At 33.5% G+C, this 23,066-nt stretch overlaps 2 protein-coding genes across 5 annotated transcripts in view; one reads left to right on the top strand and one right to left on the bottom strand.

The window, feature by feature from the left end:
* Positions 1–425: 425 nt before the first annotated feature.
* Positions 426–12,413, bottom strand: LOC149483159 (uncharacterized). Of its 3 annotated transcripts, none has more exons than XM_089702174.1 (10): positions 12,181–12,413; positions 8,126–8,297; positions 7,613–7,689; positions 7,012–7,133; positions 6,362–6,581; positions 5,172–5,287; positions 4,699–4,802; positions 4,284–4,376; positions 4,073–4,189; positions 426–3,789 (listed from the first exon to the last, which is right to left on the bottom strand). In XM_089702174.1, the coding sequence occupies exons 1-10, from the start codon at positions 12,319–12,321 to the stop codon at positions 3,713–3,715; spliced, it is 1,239 nt and encodes a 412-aa protein (XP_089558300.1). In that variant the 5' UTR covers positions 12,322–12,413; the 3' UTR covers positions 426–3,712. The 3 variants fall into 3 exon arrangements, with proteins under 3 accessions (XP_089558300.1, XP_089558301.1, XP_089558302.1); XM_089702175.1 differs by lacking the exon at positions 12,181–12,413 and adding an exon at positions 9,294–9,761; XM_089702176.1 differs by lacking the exon at positions 4,073–4,189.
* A 500-nt stretch (positions 12,414–12,913) lies between these two features.
* Positions 12,914–23,066, top strand: part of LOC149483156 (uncharacterized) — a 69,077-nt gene continuing 58,924 nt past the window's right edge. Inside the window, exons 1-15 of one of the 2 annotated variants that reach the window (XM_089702142.1) lie at positions 12,914–13,084; positions 13,406–13,532; positions 14,201–14,307; positions 14,899–15,043; positions 15,431–15,532; positions 16,120–16,225; positions 16,788–16,911; positions 17,529–17,645; positions 18,266–18,418; positions 18,782–18,871; positions 19,157–19,244; positions 19,659–19,755; positions 20,326–20,418; positions 21,041–21,146; positions 22,072–22,503. In XM_089702142.1, coding sequence (XP_089558268.1) covers positions 13,022–13,084; positions 13,406–13,532; positions 14,201–14,307; positions 14,899–15,043; positions 15,431–15,532; positions 16,120–16,225; positions 16,788–16,911; positions 17,529–17,645; positions 18,266–18,418; positions 18,782–18,871; positions 19,157–19,244; positions 19,659–19,755; positions 20,326–20,418; positions 21,041–21,146; positions 22,072–22,503 — 1,950 coding nt within the window. In that variant the 5' untranslated portion in view covers positions 12,914–13,021. Of the gene's footprint in view, positions 13,085–13,405; positions 13,533–14,200; positions 14,308–14,898; positions 15,044–15,430; positions 15,533–16,119; positions 16,226–16,787; positions 16,912–17,528; positions 17,646–18,265; positions 18,419–18,781; positions 18,872–19,156; positions 19,245–19,658; positions 19,756–20,316; positions 20,419–21,040; positions 21,147–22,071; positions 22,504–23,066 lie in introns of both variants that reach the window. The other variant, XM_089702141.1, reaches the window with a different exon arrangement.

The raw sequence follows: 23,066 nt of genomic DNA, 5'->3' as shown, positions 1-23,066 counted from the left end.
AATATGTATCAATAGTTCTAGTATGACTCTGTTCCCACACGACAGTCGCCGGCACGAAATCTATCAGTGACGTCACCGGTCAGGCACGTCAAATAATCTTTCCATACAATATGTATCATACTTTTATCCCCACTCACCCGGTGCCGTCACGACTCACGTCTCAGTTCAGTCAGCGTCGTGCTACCGTCAATAATTGCTACATGTTCTCTAGCGTGACACACGTCTAATCACTGACTAACCTGATGTATGTGTTCAATGATTCAGTCAAACCGGCGACGTGACTGACGGACAACATGACGGTGACTGGTGTTTGTGGATACGTACACAAACCGTCACCGATTAGTCATCGGTGACTTGACGGTGACTGATGTGTGTGAGTGCACCTTTAATCACTACATAGTATAAAACAAGTCACTTTCTCTGTCCCTATTAGGGACAGAGAAAGTGACTTATTTAAAGGGACTCCCTATGTCCCTTTGTATGCTTAAATCTTTAAAACTACGCAACGGATTTTGATGCGGTTTTTTTAATAGATAGAGTGATTTAAGAGGAAGGTTTTAGTATATAAGTTATTAGGTTTTAGACAAAGCGGGCGAAGCCGCGGGCGGTAAGCTAGTTCAAAATATAATAAAACACAAATTGGGCAATAAATATAATTCATTCATAATATAAGTAATTGTTTATCATATAATTAGATTATGATAAGGCTACATGATAGCATTACTACGTCAACACTCTCACAAATGCAGCTAAGAGGGACTTTGCACATAAGTCGTCTAGAGCCATGCCACTAATTATTACCTATCATAATAATTATTATTGTTGAATTGTTGATACGTAATATATTTCAGAGTGTTAACTATTAGGATAGTTAATATATTGTAATAAAAAGATTGTTTTTTCGTTTCATGTAATCATTCGATTGGAACAGTCATTGAACTAACAAAAAATTACATAAGTAGTTACCTAATTTTCGTTTCATATGACGACTTATGTGCAAGAGTTATGCATAAAAATATACAATAAATAGTTGTTCTGACATCGTAAAACTTAAGAGGTTGCTTCACAAATGTGTCGTAACATAATTTATATACATTTTAGATTCACGTTTATAAATCTGTTTTATATATCTGTGCATATTTTAAAGTTATATTGTGAGTGAAGAGACGATTCTCATTTGACCGAACGTTACTTGGAAATCATCATATTTTTACAAATTAATAAACAATAGTTTATGTTAGAGTGTATTGCATATTTTTTATCACATCATCTTTTTAATAAGTGTAGGTATTTTATTTTGATTGTTGACAGGCCGAACGCATTCCATCAAGTGTGAATCGTCCTTTAAAAGAAGACTGTATTTTATCACTTCATCTACACCTATCGAATAATCAACTCTAATACATACCAAGGCAAATACAGTACGAAATAGTGCGGCTTTATACCTACCTAATTATTGCATTTCTATACTGAAATTTGAGACTGAATTCTAAAATTCAGTGTAAACCTTACAACCGCAAAATATTCGTACTATATTCACAGTACCTACCTATTCAATACATAATATCCATATCTTTAATAAGAAAATGTTTATTAAAACATCTAAATGGCAGTACTAGCAATTATTCTAAATTGGAATTGATATTTTCTCTATTAATATTTTTTTAAGAGTTTGAGCACTGTTTTGAGGTGCATGTTCATTTGTTAAGTAAAAGTTGGAACGTTTCAACACATTCTAATTAATATAATATATATTATATATCATTAAACACCATTGGGACTGGACTCTAAGTTAAAATAATTTGAAAAGGAAGAGGAAGATACGACACTTATAATAATATAATATTATTTTGTGGGAATGACAGTTATAGCCAGGCGTATTTGTTTTGAGGCACAATTATTTAAATCACAGTTAACACTTTTCACATTTTCTTGTTGGAAAGACTATTCGAACTGACGCGTATTATTAAAAACATATTTTTTTACTATACTTAATAGGTATTATGAAAGTAACTAGTTTATTTTGACTAATGTTTAAAATAGTCCATACAATATATGGTTAAAAATTTAGTGTTATGCAAGTGGTGTATTAGGTAATACTTTAAGTAGGTACCTACTTAAAAAAATTTCCCCGATAAAAAATTCAATATTTGGCATCTTTTTGAATAGTCTCTTCCTAAGGTCTCTTCTAAGTCCAATCATACTTTTGGCGCCATTACATCATCTTATTTCAGTCTACATATTTTTTGCATGTTTTTAAATATTTTATTTTAATATCTAAGTAAAACTCCAATAAAATACCCACCGAGTGGAAATTGACTCAAATCACTAGACTTTATGTCTATAAAACCTTTTTTCAAACCATCGCAATATTTATCAATATGCAAGATAATAATAATTAATAAGATACAATATGTAATAATATGAACCATAATATTGCATTGTATTATTGAACGTGTATATTCATATTACAGGTAAATTAAATCCATTTTTAATCGTTTTAGGTACTGTCTCACAGCCTACAAAATGCACTTTCCTATACATTTTTCGATTGCAATAAACAACAAATTCATTGTTGTTTATTTTTTTAAACATTCAAACCTTGAGTAATCATTTTTTAAAGGAGAATGGGCATTTTACTATGGAAGTTGGGCCTGAACCCTTGAGTTGGACCAATACACATGAGATATTGTTTTTATAATAGATCATAACACATACATAACGGGAAAAATATATATAAAAAAATAATCAACCGGGTTTTTGTACAGTCACATCAAGTTTTATTTCTTTGTGTATAATATTTTTTGCAATAAATAACTGTTATAAGACAATGACAATATCTTTATGTTACTCCAATTCACTTTCACTTACAAATTCATACTAATCTTAAGCCTTCTAATAACCGAAATACACTAATATTATGTTTTGTAACAGGTACCTAGATACCGTGTTTATTATAATTCAACGTAGTTAGACGTTTTTTGTGGTTAAACTCAGTCACTCCAGTGACATTTAGATTTATATTTACTTCACTGGAATTAAAAACACCGTTATTGTGCGCAAAATAATAGCCAAATAAATAAAACTTTTTGCCTTGACTGTACAAGAACCCGGTTGATTTATTTTTTTATTTTATTTTTTTCGTAAGTTATGTGTAATGATCTATCACAAAAACAATATTTCGTGTGTATTGGTCTTAGCCAAAGTTTCAGGCCCAATTTGCCCATTCTCCTTTCCCGCTTTCCTTTCATACTGTGTGTAGCTGCCCTTACATTAAACCTTCAGTACAGTGAATGTCAAAAGTGAATAGTAAATTTTAAACTTTCTAAAACTAGTCTAAAATTCCTAAAATATTAAGTTGTCCTTACTTTTCACACTATTAAGTGCGTGAAAAGTGTAATTAAGTACACAGCCTAGCAAATCATCTTGTAAGTAGGTACATTTTCGATAGATCTTCGCAAATGTGCGAAATTGATGTTACCAAAAAATATAGAAAAAGCTTCATTGTTAAGTCACAATTATATCATGTTAATAAATTATACTCTGAATATCTATCCAGCCACATTGCATGCTATACACAATTAAATACACCGTATCTAAAACGTTAAGGCGGTTATAGTGCATTTGACAAGCAAACGTCAAAATATATCGTTAAATGTCATAATGAGACTATATTTGTGAGAGCATCGCGTCAACAGATGGCGCTGGATTATTATGTTTGCTCTGTGCCGTTTTTACGGTGCGGTCGGCGTGTTCTCGATTTGCCGTCGGCTGATGTTGATGTGCTTACTGTAATATGGAAAATACTTATTATTACACATTTATTTAGCTTATTTAAGTTGTATCGCATTGTAAATGCCTTATTGTTAATGTTGTATCGTGTTATTACACGCTATTATTTTGAAGCGAAGGCTTGTGAGAAAGCATGATTTCGTAGATAGCTTTTTCGATTTGAATTCGGTAGTTGTATGAATTTTGTTAAAAAAAATATTATTATTAGTGAGATTTGTTTAGTCATGTTTATACGATTGCTTAGTATGGGTTAGTTAATTACAAAGCCCATTGTTCTCACCGTTTCCGTGCGGTATTATTTTAGTGACCACAATTTTTAATTCAGGATATGTGGGCACGGTACTACCGTTCGCTTTCTCTATAGTATCTCTATTTATCGGTTCTAATCGTGCGTAATCTGAAATTGGATATATTATGAACAAAATATAAACAAAATAAACAAAAATTGCGGGTTCAAATCCCTCATTGCAAATAAAATAAAAAACAATCACCTGATGATTCTTCAGGACTCTTCCCATTGTGTGTTTCCCCGTTGATTGTATGCGATTTTTTTACTCTTTCCGGATGCCCTCTTACTCGCATATCTGAAATTAATTCAGTTACAAATTAATTCAGAATAGCCTTCTATTCAATTATGTGTGACACAAATGGTATAAAAGCAAAATGTTTGTAAGTTTATTTGTTTCTTTTTTTTCACAAGAGTGAAATTACCTACTTTTTACCACGCCAAAATATATCGTTCCAATGTCTATTAAACTTCGTATTTGAATCACTCAAAATTGTACAAATTCCGATAGCCCATTTACCAAGGAAGGCTAAATATCATCACGCCAAGACCAACAGGAGCGGAGCTACGCGGGTTAAACCGCGAGGCGCGGCTAGTTAATTTTATTTAAATGCACTTACGATTAGCATACACGGTAGAGCGTATCTGCTGTCCAACTGCCGAGAGTTCGGGCAGCGTGTTCGGTCGTCTGTGGTTCCTGCCTCGAGATCCCATGCTGTATTCTCTGGAAGTATTTCAAATATTTTTATATAAATTATAATGAAAAACTTTTACTGTTGCATTTTAATAAGTACTTGAATGATAAGTGTAATATGTAAAGTTAATTACTAGTCTATAGCTATTTTGAAATCATTTATAATTTGTGCTTCCAAGTTAATAGCTTATTATATTATGTAAGTAGGTATAATTTGATGATAAGGTTAACAATTAAGAGTTTCCTAACTCACCTTTGGTTTTGGCTAAAGAGGGTAAGAATTTGACAGTAGCCTTAAGTAAAACTTTAGTTAATACATTCCTTGATTTACAAAAGATGATATGATGATTTTGCAGAATTGGATGCGATTACAAAAAAATAAATACAAAAGCTACTCACTCTCTAAGTGGTTCCCTCCAAAAGTCTGTAGTGTGCATGTGTGGATATTGGAAGTTTTGGAAGCCAAACGCGTCCATACCGCTCGCTCGTATTAGCGAATTTTTCATACACTGCAACTGTTTTATCAAATACGATATTATTATGTCAAACACCCGCTTGATGTTATTTGTAAATAGCTTAATTCCGGCATTAGTTATCATTATTCAGAGACAATATTGAATCTGATGATAAAGAAAGGACATTTAAGTGCATTAAGTTGTTATGGTTTCTGTTGCGAAAATTGGGCTGATTTAATTTATAAATATTAGGTACAGAGTCAATTGATCGAAATTTAAAGTTAAAAACTTCTCAATATATTCATTTACCTTAACATTCCTTGTGATACAGTAAAAATGACTAAATCTTAATTGCATTAACTTTCCCTTGAAATCTAAGCTAATAATATTGAAACGATTCCAAACCAACTACCACATAAATAAAATTCTATTTCATTTACTAATAGGGATACATAACAATTAACATTAACACAACAAACACCTTGATTACTGAATGCACTAAAAAGATAAGGTGATACAGGTACAGTACAAGGGGCTACATAGAAACGAAAATAAGGTATAAAACTACAGATAAAGACTAAGTACTAATAAAAAATAAATAAAAAACGACGGCGCGGAAACGGAACAGTCAAACTAAAGAAAACAATTTAGGCCACTCGCACGTTAGGTATAGGTATTATAAAATGCACCGATCACGAACGTTAAGTCCCGTCCGCGCCGGTTGTATGCGTTTCAACGCAATACATGGCTGCACGCGGATTCACTCGTTTCACAGCTGTACATAAATACTTTTATGTATGATTTAATATCGATAGTTATAGCCTGTATAATGTAAGTACTGACGTTTAACACAGTTTTGTACTTTTACTTTAGTATGTGTTCAAATTTTCCTTGTTTAAATTAAGCAGCTATATTATTTGAATACAAATATGACCATTACCACATCTGACATCTCAGTCATTCAAAACTCAATAATAATTCAATCAATTACTCAATAATAAAAATTGTTATTACACTTTAACATCATCCAATTTTAACCATCATTTCATTGAACACCATCAAATTACATCAATCTTATATTATATTCAATCGTATAGCCTCCGCGCGCAGCCGCATTATACAATAGTGACGTACGTGCGCGTGTTGTGCGGCCGCGCCGTCGAACAGTAGGTTGGTGACGCCCGCGCCCCCGAGTACCTCTCTGCGCTGCCGCTCCGCGTCGCCGCGCAGCCGCCGCACGAGCCGCTCCGCCTCCGCGAGCCGCGCGCGCAGCTCCGCGCGGCTCTCGTCCGCGCCGCCCGCACTCGCCCCGCTAGTACCGCTAGCACCGCGCTGCTCCAGCGAGCGGAGCTTGCTGTCGAACAAGTGACAAATCTTTGGTTTGGAATTTAAACTTAAAATAATTTAATAATAAAGGTCACATAAAATCGAATAATGGACATAAAGATGCAGCATAATGCTTGGAAGGCTAATAAATACCAAATTAATCGACATAAAGATTCACGTAGTTCCTAGAGAAACATGATAACACAAGGTTGACGCAGGTCCTGTATCTGTAATGCGATAGCACTTCTTCATACGATATATTATATCATTTACTAATTCATTTCAAACATTTTATATATATTGACGAGTAGACATCAAAATTAAATTAAATATGTTGTACTAAGCTTGCTGCAATTACAAGTAAGTAATATTGAAATCACCATCTGATGAAGAACTACATAGCTAATAATTTTAAGATTAAAACATAACACAGCAAGGAAATAAACTACAAAACTTACAGTTCCTGCGCATCGACAAGCTGCTGCAACTGTATCGCTTTTCGCTCGAACGTGTTCGCTTCGCTTCGCGCCGCCGCCGCTTCTGTTTCGAGCCTCTCCACCTCGCGCCGTAATACGGTCATCTGTAAATTACATTAAATTAAATTACTTATAATAAAAATTCACTTAATATCAGTTTAATTTATTATAATTTAATATATTCAAACCCTATACCAAAATATGAAGGAAAAAGATATAATAATAATATTATGCAAAATATTCAAATGAAATCACTTCTTTTAACGACTGTACATTTTAATATCTGTTCCATATTTTGACAGATTGAAAGTTTTTTTTTTTTATTTCACAAACTCGAAATTAAAATATCAACAAAGTAAATTAATTTTAACGTTCATAAATTTAAAAACTACTTTAATATTGTATCTACATATGCAATAAATAATTACCAACATTAATAAAAAAAATAAAATTATAATTCAATCCTCGATTTAATCATTACTACCTACTAATATAAACCATTCAACATAAAAGAGTGCACCGATTAAACGCCAATGGCAAAGCCGCCATAAAAGACAAGGAAGTAATCAAAATGAATTCGCACCTGATTTTCATTGTCGTCACCTCCGGTTGCGCTGGGTTTGGATGGCTCTTTGTTGAATATCAGTTGGAATTGTAAGTCTGGAAAGTGATAAAAGTAAATTGAGCAATGAGCAAAGTACGATTATTTGCATATATTTTCAATTTTTAAATTTTAAAATAATAAAGTAAATCGTAGCATTTAGATTAATTTTCTTTTCTTTTCCATATGCTATTCATTTCATATAAAACAAATTATTACATATTAATAATAGTACTGTATACGTAGTATATTATTATTAGTCTGTGATAGTACCATAAAAGATATTATATTACGATGTACCTAGAGTCTAGGCACTAGTCTAGACTTATTTGAGATAAGTAAAAACATTAGAAAAAGAAAAGTTAAAATATATTCGATATATATTCGATTTTAATCTATAGTTTCATATATGAACATTGAACAATAAGACATAAAACTTCGAATACATTTATTTCCTTTATACTGCTAAAGTGACTTTACAAACAAAACAATAACCTCTATTCCTCTCCCTCAGCGACTCGATCTCCGCGTGCAGCCCGCTCAGCATCTGCCGGTGCTGCTCCTGGAGGAAGCGCACGCTGTGCTCGAGGTGCGCGATCCGAGCGGTCGCATCCCCGCTGCCGATGTAGAACCCGCTGCTTGACGGCTCTGGTGGGGATTTCTTTATCTGGAATGGGTGGGTTATAGTATTGTATTCTGTGGTAGACCTATTAATTGGTATATTGGTGCATTCTTTTTTGGGTACAAATTGCTTTGTTCATAAGGTAAATATTGTGATTTCTAGCATACTTTTCATGTACGCCGAGATGCATACAATACACAAAATATATTTTAACAATAATACGACAGAGTTTATTTGCAATTATGATAAAAATGCAAAATATCGTCTAGATTCATTAATGTAGGTAATGAAAGATTGAAAAATAATAAGAAGATAAAATTATAATGATAACCGAAGAATTATTTATTGTTATTGTTTGTACATTCACACCGTAATTAGTTGAGATTTAATTGCCAAGAAGCTATAAAACGCAACACAAGGAACTCCCAGTTTAGACTGCATTAACTATTTGCTAACTCTATCGCAATCTCTGACTCACGATTGTCCTTTGTTTTGATATGACCTATACCAGTTTAATCCGTAGTACTAGAGAGATTCTATTGTTTATATTTTCTTATTACCTATTTATATGCCATTTATTGTTGTTGGTTATAAATATAATTTAATTGCCCGTTTAAATTAAATTCTATTATAATAATACCTAGCTACAGAATTATATTTAAAAATGATTATTAAAAACAATGATGCTGTATATTATATTGTGTTATTATTTTTTAAGACTATAAAAATGTAATTTAAATATGCTGTAAAAAACTTACACATCTAGCTACTTATCTATTTATTACGTTTTATATTAATTTAATAATAATTGTAAGCATTTTTTATTTATTTTCTTGTAGTTACGCTTGTTTGAAAACAAAAAATTAAATCCTTAAAAAATAAATAAAATTAAGTCATCACATTTTATTATCAAGATTTAAAATGTAGCGAAAAATAAATATAAATACGTAAACGAAACCTTAAAAATTATATTTGAAGGTTTGCGTGCAAACGTTATCAGCGCACAAAGCTCCTTTGTTAGAAAATCGCATATGACTTTACCTGAAGGGAGGCGAACGGTCCAGGCACTAGTACCTTCGAAGCCATAACTGCACTTTACGCGCTTGCACCGGCTATACGAGCAACACACGCGCGTCCACGGCGAGAATGATCAGACATTTGCGAGCAAAATAAACGACGGCCTTGTCTACGCGTAATAATTAAAAATATCCACAAAAACACAAATAAATTGACTTCTCGTCAACCAGTGTATAATTGAGGTAGTGTCGGTCTTCGACCTTCGGCCCTGAACTTGCGATTGGAATTGACTGGATTGCACTTTGTGGTTCTGACGGGGTTTTTCTGAGTGTAAGGGTGTTATGGGGTTTTTGGTACGGGGCTGCCGGTGGTCTGACAGGTGCAGGGCGCGGTGCGGGGGCGGGGGCGAGGGGAGGCAGCGTATCGATCGCGCCGCCGCACGTAGGTCCCACGTAATGCTGACTCACGGGATTGTCACTTTGTGGCGCATTGCCAACAGCACTGATCGCGTCAACTAGGTAATTGCTTAATTTCAAAGGCACTTATTAATACGATTTTCTCTTCCGAGACTGTGTGGCGTCATTGTTTGCCAATTTTTTTTCTTGTAGAATGATATGGATGGGTATTGGCAGCGCCACTGAAGGATCTGATAGTCAATTGGATTTTACAGCTATATATACCATGTAAACATTAATCTATGTATCAAGTTGATAACAATAGAATAAAATTGTTATAACGTTTTTCCTAGGTTTTTTCCAGGGTAAACTTATAGTTATAAATTCCAGTGTTAGAATGAACTTATATACGAATTATTTTTATGACGGAATATTATATGTCTCTTTAAATATTGTCAGTAGTAGTCAGTAGCGCCACAAGGTTTGATCAAAACCCGTAAATCGTTAGCAAGACGGATAAACAGTCAATAGGCTACGTTGCATAATTATATTATTTTTCCTATGCCATATCAAGTAGATAAGATACTTCATACTTCCTTGATATCTTTAAGCTGAATTTCTCTACCCTTATAAGATGCATGTCAAAGCATTGCTTTAAATTATACATACCTTCTTTTAGTTAGTATAAAATATAATAAAAGTAAACATGCTAACAATTGAGTTTACTGTAAATTTTGAATATAAGACAGTATTAAAAATAAATAATTCATGAAATGTTTTAAACGCGATAGTTTTCAAACAATGCACTATTTCCAGGCACGCTCTATAGCATAGATAGAATCTAAGTAAAGTAGGCCAAACATTGTTTGTATACCTACACACTAATTACAGGCCACACGACTGTCGCTGATGGCCCTTAAAAATAAAACATGCATTGATGTAAAGCTCGGAAAAAAAATGCCACAATTAAATCCTATACAATTTATCCAGCCAACGTAATTATGAGGTTTACCACGATGAAGTTACACGTGTTATTAAGCTGTATTAAATTACATTTCATTCAGGCACACTACGGTCTTTAATGTTAATACCGTGTGTGTATAATAATAATTACATTTTATAAAATACTAGCTGCGCTCCGCGGTTTCACCTGCGTGGCTCCGCTCCTGTTGGTCTTAGCGTGATGATATATTATGCCTTCCTCGATGAATGGGCATATGGGAAACACCAAAATAATTTTTCAAATCGGACCAGTAGTTCCTGAGACAACATTCATTCAAACAAACAAACAAACTCTTCAGCTTTATAATATTAAGTATAGATAGAAAAGCGCATATGAATTTAAAAGACTGGGTTTTATTTTGTTAAGCAAATAAATAGGTGATATATATAGTGTTTATACTCAAAAGATCCAATACCCATAAACTTCTATAAGGAACAGTCTAAAATAAAACCAAATAACTTCCCGAAGCAGCATCTTGCCAACTATGGCGCCACGGTGGATCATCATAAGTTATCACTTTATTCCGGGATAAACTTGAGCAGAGTGCTATTTATGATCTTGAAATATTTATTTGTGTTATATAAGGATGCCAAGATTTTATATTTAAAAGAGTTTAAGCATTAAACTTAAAGGATTTAATCATATTAAAATAATAATCCACACAACACAACATATTTTCTTATAGGAATTATATTACAGCATGTTTTGCGTGGTGCTTTTCGCGAATAGAATAATAAAAATATGCTATCAAGATTTGGTAAATAACCAAATATAATAGTCGTCTAAAAATAAGTCCATTGTTATTTTTTGAAGTGAAACTTGATCGCATCATGGCAATACCGTCACGTCATGGAGTAAGGTGACGATTTTGGTATCTTGAATCTTGCCAAAGAAGTTTCACTTCTGATACTTTTGCTCGGCACACAGATACACACGCTCTTTTTTTGTAAATCATTATATTCATCAACTATCTTCGCACCAGTCAGCCGTGATATACATTATATTATTTGAACAATCTGAATGTAGGATGGAAATGGATTACAAAGTGGCTATAAATATTACTCAACTAGCGGTTCGCCCCGGCTTCGCCCGTGGTACATATTTACGTTTTCTCTACATAAAAACCATCCTCGTACTTCAAGGAATATAATAAAAAAATAATTATCGAAATCGGTTCAGCCGTTCTCGAGTTATGCGCTTACCAACACATTTTGCGATTCATTTTTATATATAAGATTCACGAAAACTTGCATTTCCTATGAACACTAAACACTTTCTAGGATCCTTATATTTAATACAACTTGTTTTAATGTACTTGTAATTAATTTTATACGTAAGTAGTTACTTTGTGGAAAACATAATATTATTAAAAACTACTTAATAATGTATTTTATCATTCTGCACATACCTATAACACAAATACACTAAGTAAAATAAGTTACAAAAACTTTTGAACTTCAGTGCGCATTTATCCATTTCCCTCACTATTTGTCACAAATATAAAAGTAGGTACCTTGCTTTCATCATACTCTTCAGCAGTGTCATTAGTGATGGTCAAAATCGCTGTTCGGCTCCATTGTGGGAAATGTCTCGATAACGGCAAGTGTGGCAGCGATGGCGCTCCCATGCCTGGCACCGGCTGACTGCATAACATCGTGTGTAGTGACCACAGGGTAGTGACCTTCACATTTCAATAAAACTTTTTAAAAGTTTACTCAGTCGCACCCTTATCAGTTGTATCGTATAAACCTATTAATGCTTTTTTGGTACAATATTTGCTCGGATTATGTTTCTTTTGGCGTAAATTTAAAGATTATAACATATTGAATTTTTTTTTAGACTAGGTACTTAAGTGCTTAAGTAATTTCTCCTCAATTATGATCAATTTGTAGGTAGATATTTAAGATAAATTTGAATAACCTGTTTTTGTTTGTAACATCAACGTTGATTGTTGATTTAATGGTTGCTTAGCAACGCAACGTTTAGTATCAGCCGCTTCAATCTAAATTCTTTAACAACAATGGAAAAACTCAATTAATTTATTAATTGTGTGCGATCAATGTGTAACGATGCATAGCTAAATGCGTAGTGCATAAAATAAGTAGTGAAGTATTGAAAATATTTTTTTAAAAGCATTAATTATTTATCATTTAATAATAATCTTGCGTGTCTGTATTTATAAAATATTTTTAAACGTTTCTTTTCAACATTTTTTTTATTAAAAAATAATGTGTCAAATTCAAATTGTGTTTTGTTTGAGATTTTATAATTAATTTATAAAATAGTGACTTTTCGTCAGGCTGGAATTTTTTCCTGGATAATATAATTTTTATATTATTTACGCTTTCAAAGAAATGGAGACGTGCATTAGAGGATTTTCTTTTATGCCCGAAAAAATTGAAACTTCAAATTTACAGGTAACGCGGCTAACGCCGTCAATTGTTATTGTTTTAAAAATTTGAAAATTAAGCTAATTAACACTTTTATAGCGCGAGCGCGTTACGCTTTCTTCTCCTTGGGAAATTATATGACATAAAATGGTGGACATGTGGTGGCCATGCCATTTCAAAAATCAAAATGTTAAATTTTCATTCATACATAGAGTGCTAACAGACCAACATATTGTAAAAATTCAATAACTAATACCATTATTGGTTTCACTACATTTTGTTGGTTACAGTTATTATAGTTAACTATATTTAATATATTTAATTTATTTATTTTCCAATCGTTTTCAGTATGTAGATAGTGAAGCTTTGGAACATACCTGGAAGCTGAGTAGGCGGGAAAGAGCAAAGCAACAGGAACAGAAAATTTGGGAGGAATTTGTCAATGAACAAGATGTGGTTACTAAGATTTGTAAAGGTATAATTATTATACATCTCGCTTTCTTTCAGAGTAAATCTTAGCTAGGTAGCTCTTGTAGGCAAATATCCTATGTTTTAAGTACCTACAAATATAGAGATGCATTCAAAAATGATCATTCACTTATATAGATATGGATTATGGAATATTCAAACCTAGAACTTCTGATAAATAAAAGAATATTTAATCAATTATTTATTTGTAATGCGATAAAGAGAGAAAATACTTTAAATAAAATAAATTGAAAGGAAATCAATTTATTTACACTTGTAACTAGATTGATACATGTTCTTAAATACATAAGTTAGTGTTGAAAATAGGTATCGGAAAGCATTATTATTACTGAATATATTGTTTATATTGTTTTTCATATGGTATATAATTTTTGACTGACCGGTTGTCTTGGTTGGTAGTGACCCTGCCTTTCAAGCCAGAGGTAGTGGGTTCGATTCCCACCCGGGGCAAATATTTGTGTGATGAACATAGATGTTTGCTCTGTGTTTGGGTGTTAATTATCTATAAGTATTTATTTAAAATTATATATGTATGTTTATCAGCCATCTGGTTTCCATAACACAAGCGAAAGCTTAGTAAGTATGGGATCAGATCATGCCCTGTGTGAAAATTGTCCTGGAATATTTATTTATTATTATTTATTTATTTTTCAGATGATCCTTACCAATTTATTGATCAGCTCTCCGAGGAGAAAATAAAGGAGCTCCTCGAGATTGAACTGCAAAAGATGAGGAAAGAAAAGGAAGAGGAAGTTGTTGAGGTATTATTAAAAAAATTCTCGCTTAATTATCTTATACAAGTATATTTCCTTATTTCTTACTTGCTTGTGATTGAAAGTACATATAAGTTCACATAACAAGATATTCATCATCAAGTCTTTGATATGCTCATTCTCCATTCTCTTCCTGACAAAAGCATATTTATTATTATATTATACTAGCAGTCCGCCCCGGCTTCGCTCGTGGTACATGTTTATGTTTTCTGTCCATATGAACCATCCTCGTACTTCAAAGAATATTATAAAAAAATAATTATCGAAATTGGTCCACCCGTTCACGAAGCCGAAGCCAGGGCGGACCGCTAGTATATCTATACTAATATTATAAAGCTGAAGAGTTTGTTTGTTTGAACGCACTAATCTCAGGAACTACTGGTCCGATTTGAAAAATTCTTTCGCTGTTAGATAGCCCATTTATCGAGGAAGGTTATAGGCTATATTTCATCACGCTACGGGCAACAGGAGTGGAGCCACGGGGGTGAAACCGCGTGGAGCAGCTTGTCATAAATAAAATGATTCAATCCCAATAATATTAATTTTTATATTCTAAATTACTTATAACATATCTTCCAGGTTCAAGAGCTAATAGTTCAAACTGAAGATAAGCAAGAAAACGAAGCGAGTGATAACCATCATGTGGTGTTTGTAGAGGAGAAACAGAGGGAAGACGGTGAAATGTTTCGCATCTTTGATGACCAGAAGGAAGATGATGTTTCAGGTGATATGATTATGTATTGCTATAACATGTTTTAAACCAAGTTTAAAAAGGAAAATATTTTATTTTTAATTTATATTCTTGTAAAACAAATTGTTGTTGTTTTTTTCGACTTATTAGACATAGGTAATGCAGATTACTCATCATTTCTTTGTTTAACTATTCTATAATCTATTATTAAGCTTTTTAAAACGCAAAAAAAAGTAATTCCCTATATCCGAGTTGCTTTGTATAAAATATTCATTCAAATTAACACCTTAATTCGTAGCAGTAAAGTTCACATATAAAAACTCTGCCTAACACCCATAGGCAGAGTTCTACTTCGGGCATTTTTTCAGCATCATTATGATTCTACTGGTTTATTGTATTTTTTATAATAACTTATTTCAGGGCCCGAAGATGAACTTCTGAATGACTCTCTAAGCCCACCGTGTACTGTGCGAGAGAGACAGTCGCCGGTGTCGCGGCAACTGAGCCCAGATAAACTTTCTAGTTAGTATTGTTTAATGTTTTTGTATTTATATCGGTAGTGAGAAAGTATGTTCGTTTGTCTGTTGTATAGTGTAGTGGGTGAAACGATTTTGATGAGTTTTATTAAAATGATTGATATAAAAAAAGACGGGTTGCACTCCGGGAGTGCCGGCAGAAGTGAAAACTTGATTATTAACGTTCAGCATGTTTGATATTTTGGAATGGTATCCGTCTTACGCATGGAATATAAGGGCTAAAAAAAAAATCCGTTTTACGCTTTTTCGATCAGGTCACGTGTCCTGACGCGAGTTGAAGATTTTATACCCAACGCCGCTAAAGAAGTTTTCACTTCAATAATATGTAATTTGTAGTAGTTTTTGAATGTGAAACCTTGATCGCCTGTACGGCTTTCAAAGTTAGTTTTGTTATATGTATTTAGAAAAATTTATAGTGATAGATTTTCCTTAACTGATTTTGATAAAATATAGCGATCTAATAGAAATTGGAGCTTGATATGGGCTACTTTTATGAAACGAATCTTAGTTTTACTCACAGAGTTTATATTACGATTTGTTTTATACTCTTAATATTAACATTGCAATTTTCAGGCTCAAAATCATCTGAAAACGTAACAAACATGATCGAGAGCAGCATCTACTGTGCCAAAGTGCGTGAAATCAGGATGAAGATACAAGCAGAGATGGAGGAGATCATGTACGTTATATTATATATTATTATCTATATATATAAAACTCAAAAGTGACTGATATAGTGATCTATCAACGCACAGCCCAAACCACTGGACGTATCGGCCTGAAATTTGGCATGCAGGTAGATGTTAGGACGTAGGCATCCGCTAAGAAAGGATTTCCCGAAATTCTTGCGGGAACGCGGAAAAACGGGGATGCACGTACAAAGTCGTGGGCGGAAGCTAGTATACTATATATGCTTCACTAGTATAAAACAAAGTTGCTTTCTCTGTCCCTATATCCCTATGTATGCTTCAATATTTAATACGCAACGGATGATGCGGGTTTTTTAATAAAATTAAAAATGGCTTCTAATTTTCATGCTGGAAATAGGACAAGAGAGAGATAAGACCTGAACATGACTTTATATCGCGGGGAAATATTTCATTCCCATTGCAAGGTTTACGATGCGCCTTTGAATATAAGTTTATAAATTGGAAGAGATTGGCGCCATATTAAAATTACTGTTAGTTTTCTTTCGACACCCAAGCAAAGCCGTAATACACTAGTCATATTATTATTACCAGAACGGCATTAGAACAACAAGACATTGTGAATCTGGACCCGGCGGATGTGCCGAAAATGATGAAACGCTCCGTCGAGTTTGCGTCGCGGTTCAACAGGATTCACATGTATCAGTTGCATAGACAGGTTTGAATTATTAGTATTTAAATAATATTATTAGTGAAATTCACTAAATATATATTTAGTGAAATCGTAATCGGGAAATGAGTATTCGATGATGGGTTAAACTTATTTAAAAACTTTTGGCTAATACATAACTGCGATGTATTCGCATTTGTCTAAATAGCTAATCTACCGGTTTTTTTTATTTTTTCCAAAACATTCAAATCTATATACTTATATATATATATATATATACTATGAAACTCGTTTTCCTCGGTCACGGCATCACGCCTGAACGGGTGGACCGATTTCGAAAATTCTTTTTTTATAATATTCCTTGAAGAACGAGGACGGTTCTTATGTAGAGAAAACGTAAACATGTACCACGGGCGAAGCCGGGGCGGACCGCTAGTACTTCGTGAATGAGAAATAATAAGAATAAATTTAATTGCTCTGGCGACGCTCGACCACTCGGCCACCTGTGAGCCCTCGGGCTATATGGCGGAAAGACGCAGGTTCGAATCCCACCTCGTGATTGAATTTTTTCTATTCTTTAAATATGTGTTTCATCTGCCTGTTTGCAGACATTACTATGTGCACTACGATATAACTCATGTTTGTTTGTCTGTCTGTGTGTCTAGATACAAGACATAAAGCGTGTGACGTCACAAGCGCTCCCGTTCGCTCGCCGCACGCACTTCCAGGCGCAGATGGTGCGTGCCGTTTCGTTGCATCATAATGCATTGCATTCTATACAGGTATGTATTGTGAGTTTTTGACGTGACATCGTCTTATAATTCGATAGAGCCGGCTGCACGCACGAAAAAACATGACTCATGCGGCGTTACCTCGCTCTGAGGCGTTCCGTGTAAGGCTTGAAATGCAAGCGAGAGCGCGGAACGAGCGACAAAGAAGCACAATTAGACGTTGTCACGTTCAACTATCGTCAGCTTAAACCGACTTTACAGACAACCAATTTTTTTTTAGTTTAATAGCATTTGTATGTATAGTAAATATGCTTGACAATTTTTTAATTATTGAAAAGTGAAAGAAAAAATTTTTTTGAAAAAGAGCCTCGAACCTGCGTCATTCTTTATAGCGTGTTGAACATACGGCCAAATCAGTTGTTATGGATACGCGTTACTGACATACTAATGTTGCTACTACGACTTTGAGTTATAAATTTTCATTTCTGTAAGTCATAAATGACTGCTTTTTTTTCTTATAAGACAGAAAACAAACATACGCGTTGATTAGTGGCCATTTTACTTTTTTGTACTTTTTTCTATTATTTTTTTGAATACTTCTGTTTCGTTTTTATTGACCTGTGCTTATTGTAATTGAACATTATAATATCTTTCTTCTTTTTCTTCCCTAGGTATTCTCAAAGTCGTTTCCACAAACGCGTTGCATACGCGACAGTGGCGCCATGTTACGCGCTCTGACGCAACTGTTGCGTGACGCGTGTGACGCGTGCAAGGAGCTGACGGTGCCTGATGGTCTGGCCGCCGCTAAGGGATTGTTTTATGATGTGAGTACATTTTTGTTTTAGAATTTGAAATATTTTTTATGGAATTTGTATTTTCGTATTTTTAACGCGAATAAAATACATTAAAAAGTTAAGGATTTTCTAAAGTTAATAGACTTTAATTTCTTGTTGCTTAATAAAGACAAAAAAGTAAAAAATGCTGGAATAAATTGTGGTGTTGATTATATACTGATTATGTATTTTTACTTTATATTAGAAGTAAAATAAAACGACATTTAAATAAAAAAAAAAATCCGCTCTTTAATGGTAGGCAATTCAATATAATAAATAGATCTTGTAACACACTAGAATAAATTTATTTAAATTTTTACAGATAATTTTCATAACAACAAAATAAATTTACAGGCCTTACCGAATGTGTGTGACAAGTTGACCAACGTTCTAGAAGAATACACCACTAAGCTATCGGATTATTTGAACAGCACTGAAAATACTGTAAGTGTTTACTTTTATTAACTTACAATAATTTTTTTACATAACAAATATTTTCGTGGTACGTGTATTATGATAAATAAATAAAATACTTGTTGTATATTAACTTGTTAAATAAACGCACAAACGCACACGCACATAATCACGTACCTATCTACGTTTACACATTAGGCACACACACACAAATAGATAATGTATCTTTGCAATATCCTATCCTACGTCTTGTTCTTGTGCTTGTTTTATATGCTATGAATAATTAAACTAAAAAATAAAAATGACTATTTGCAGAGTGCGTCATGTTCTCGGCGTTCCACGCGTCGGTCGCGGCGTTTGAAACGCTCGCTTGCGACGTGGTCTAAATCTGGCACTAAATCGTGTAAGAACAACTTTAAATACAATTAGGATCTGTGGTTTTGCCCGCATTGGAATATGTATAAAGTAAAATTTCATCTATCCATGATGTCTCTGTATAATATGCTTTATGTTTTTTTGCAATAATGGTTGTCTAAGAACCTTTTTTAAGATTCATGTTAGCAAGCAGCCATCATTAAAAATTATAAGCTTTATTTCTGAGCTGCTGTAGTATTTTGATGTGCTTTTACTTTTGGGTGTAGTTTTACTGGTAAATATATAATTATATAATGTGTTTTATTTGCCAGTAAACAAACTAAACATGCTATACAAAGATGTTACAGTTCAGTTTTTCAGCATGTTTATCACAACACTAATAAAAAAGTGATTTCATATTATTTTTAATTTGTCATTTTTTTATATAAGTATTTTGAAATAGTCGGCGACACAGAAGGTCAGCTGTCGATGTATTCCCTGGACACCATGAGAGCTAACTGCAACGCTAAATCTAGTGTCTCTAAGGATAACCAATCTGGGTATTTTATTATATTTTAATCGTATTTTAACACCTTCATCATCATTTATTGTCTATCCCTACTAATATTATAAATGCGAAAGTAACTCTGTCTGTCTGTCTGTTACGCTTTCCCGCTTAAACCTCTCAACCGATTTTGATGAAATTTGGCACAGACAATCTTTAGACTCTGAGAAAGAACATAGGTTACCTTTTATTGCGAAATATGTACCACGGGCGAAGCCGGGGCGGACCGCTAGTATGTTATAAAAACAATAAAAAATAAATGATTATAGTGATTATCCTCAACTATTGAAGTAATTAAATGAATTCATTATTGTTATTACTATCAGCGCCTTTATTTATTTGTAAGTTTAAGCTACTATTTACCACGCTAGCCGGTTTGTGGCTTCGTTTCATCCTATTTCTTTATGAACTGAGTCTAATAAAAAAAGTATAATTATCTCTTGAAAGCAAAATTCTAATGATAATTGAACATAATATATCTACCAAATGGATTCTTATGTGTGGTTTATGTTTCATCGTTATCATAATATGTCTTGTTCGCTCATATTAAGTCAAGCCGTTTCAGTGGTACATCGAAGAATCGCGCCAACATGAGCGCTCGTACTAAAGCGTCTACGGAAAAGAGTGTCCATGTTTCTAAACGCAAGCGAAGCCCGAGGTAAACATATTATTTATATTCTAAATATACACATAACCTTAAAATGATTTATATTATTACATATTAATCTGTGTATTTTACAACTAGCTGCGCTTCGCGGTTTCACCCGCGTGGCTCCACGCCTGTTGGTCGCGTGATGATTTATAGCCTATAGCCTCTTTCGATAAATGAGCTATCCAGCACCGAAAGAATTTTTCAAATCGGACTAGTAGTTCCTGAGATTGGCGCGTTACTGATTTTCGTAATAGTTTTTGATACGAAGTCATATTATTTTAAGTGTTACCATTTAATTGGAGTTTTTCTAACATTGTATATTGAATACAGTTACTTATAGACAGTGGGATGAATGTAAAATTATACACTACTAGCTGATCCACGCAACTTCGTCTGATCCCAAAAAAATATATATTCATTCATTTTAAATGGTTGCTCTGCTCGTATTGATCGTAAAGTAATGGATTGCTTTTCTAAATAGCTTATCATCCAACACAAAATGTATAATCAATTACAATCATTAGTTCCTGAGACTAGCGCGTTCAAACAAACAAATTCTTCAATTCAATGATCTTATTATAGATTTTAGGCAAATAATATATGATTAGTTATTATGTATTATAAATAGGTCCCGTCGACCACTAATGCGAGATCCTCAAGCCGGTCAGGGGCGACCTAAACGTAAGACGGGGAAAGATCTTGATGTACCAACGCTGGTTGAAACTGTTGCTACCGTAAGTATTTACTATGTGTAAAGTTAAAGAATTTGTTAGTTCTCTGGATATTTTTATTGTAAGAAATTGCACGCGAGTACGGGTTAAATATTATTAGTTTGAATGTAATAAGAATGTACTGCGATTCTACACAGCTACCTTATTGATGTAGGTAGTTGATAACAAATCGCAGCGAGTCAACGATGATTAGCAAAGTGAGGGTAGTTGGGTCGAACGTCGTATAAACAACGTCCGTGCATAACCATTTTTTGCCCGTGAAATCACACATGATATTCGACGAGTTACAACAAGTTGCTGATTTAAGTTAGCGACACACACAATAGGCAGTGTTGTCATACATATAACCTATTTTACACCAAATACTATTAATGTTGCCAAAGTATAAAGGTATTTTTGCAATTTAAAAATTTTCTTATTAATTGATCTTCGGGCAAAGATACCCTTGTGGGCAATGTTGGCGAATTTAACGGTACGTTATAAGTATGGAGTTTACGGTTCTTCTCCGTAGAATTGGTGGTGATTGGTAAAAACCGGTAAAGTATAATTGGTAAAGTATTGGTATGTTATGAAAATTCCAAAATGCTTCTAGAAGAAGTCTTATTGAAGGAAATGAGTTTGACTTTGATTACGAGTTTATCACCACTGATGATTATAATGACTTACTGCATGTTTGCTATCAATAAAATTTGCTTGATAAAAAATACTATAAGAAAACGTTGCTATTTAACTCATGACGAGGCAATTGTTAAATCTCCATGTCCATGTGTTTCAATTATACTGTTGAGTTTAGTTATTGCGACAAAAATCTATTTTCCCTATTACTTCATGGTTCATTTCTATATAGAAGTAGTAGAAAGTTATTTTAAAATTACTATACATTTATGGATATAAAAAGATTTTCTGAAAAACTAATTTCTTCTTACAGTGCACATCAAGTCACATCAGTCGCGAAGCAAGTCCGGGACCGAGTTTGACGATCAAAGACCTAATCCAACAGAAAAGCAAAGAAAATTCACCTAGATCACCTCGGAAGGAACCAAAACGGCTCAGAAAGGAGGCAAAATCGCCTAGAAGAGCGGAAAAATCACCAAAAAGATACTCAAAGTCACCCACAAAAGAAACTAAGAATGATTTATTACCAGACGTAGAAAAGATTGAGCACATCATGGCCAAATCGCCGAGAAAAGATGGCCCTTTTAAGGAAATTACGCCAAGGAAAGAGACTCCTAGAGTGGAAATTAGAAAAGAGCCAGTAAAAGATAAAATATTGACGCCAAGAGTAGAAAAAGTAGAAAGGGAAAAGGAAAAGGAAATGTCGCCAAGAAGGGAGGAGAGGAGGAGCGAAAGGGACAAGAAGGTAAGTCTTTAGATAATATAAATTTATAAGTATAAGTCGTTGAATTTTCGGGAAACTAGAGCTATTCTAGTATTTTAAGGATAATTTAATTACCTGAATGATTAAAAAGGTGATTAAGGGCCGATTTTTCAATGCTTGGATAAAACTTATCCGTCCAATAAAGTATTACACGATAATATTAAGACGATACACAAAAAAAAATCTACTGCTTGGCGGGCGGAGTCTAATAGCTCGCTATCGCGAACGCGGGTGTGCGCGAAGTCATTCTTGCAAACTCGCCGCGCTGCCGCTGGCCGACTCGGGACAAACATGTATGGAGTCGTCATACAGTTATAATATTCTTATACATATATTTAATTGTTGATTTATTGGTTTTATTTTCTTGCTTATAAACAAATAATCTTCTTTTTAACAACTACTTAGACATTATTAATAATTATTATTATTTCGTAATGTTTACTTTATTACAAAATAATACAGGTTATAAATAATCTTTAAAATAACAAAAAATATTGTTACTCTGAAAAAATGAAATGGTACTCAATAACGCGGACTACTGAATG

Source organism: Colias philodice, chromosome 13 (assembly GCF_061535455.1).
Source record: "Colias philodice isolate Cphi_HAF_F1 chromosome 13, ilColPhil1 Martin Lab GWU primary, whole genome shotgun sequence".
Taxonomy (NCBI): domain Eukaryota; kingdom Metazoa; phylum Arthropoda; class Insecta; order Lepidoptera; family Pieridae; genus Colias; species Colias philodice.
Note: the sequence above shows the minus strand (reverse complement) of the source record. Positions and strands in the feature narration are given on the sequence as shown.

Excerpts from the sequence above, each read along its gene's own strand:
- LOC149483159 (XM_089702174.1), bottom strand. The coding sequence starts at position 12,321 with ATGTTATGCAGTCAGCCGGTGCCAGGCATGGGAGCGCCATCGCTGCCA. Across the intron at positions 7,134-7,612 it reads GTGACGACAATGAAAATCAG|ATGACCGTATTACGGCGCGA; the intron begins GTGCGAATTCAT and ends TGTAATTTACAG. Across the intron at positions 6,582-7,011 it reads CTTGTCGATGCGCAGGAACT|CAAGCTCCGCTCGCTGGAGC; the intron begins GTAAGTTTTGTA and ends CTTGTTCGACAG.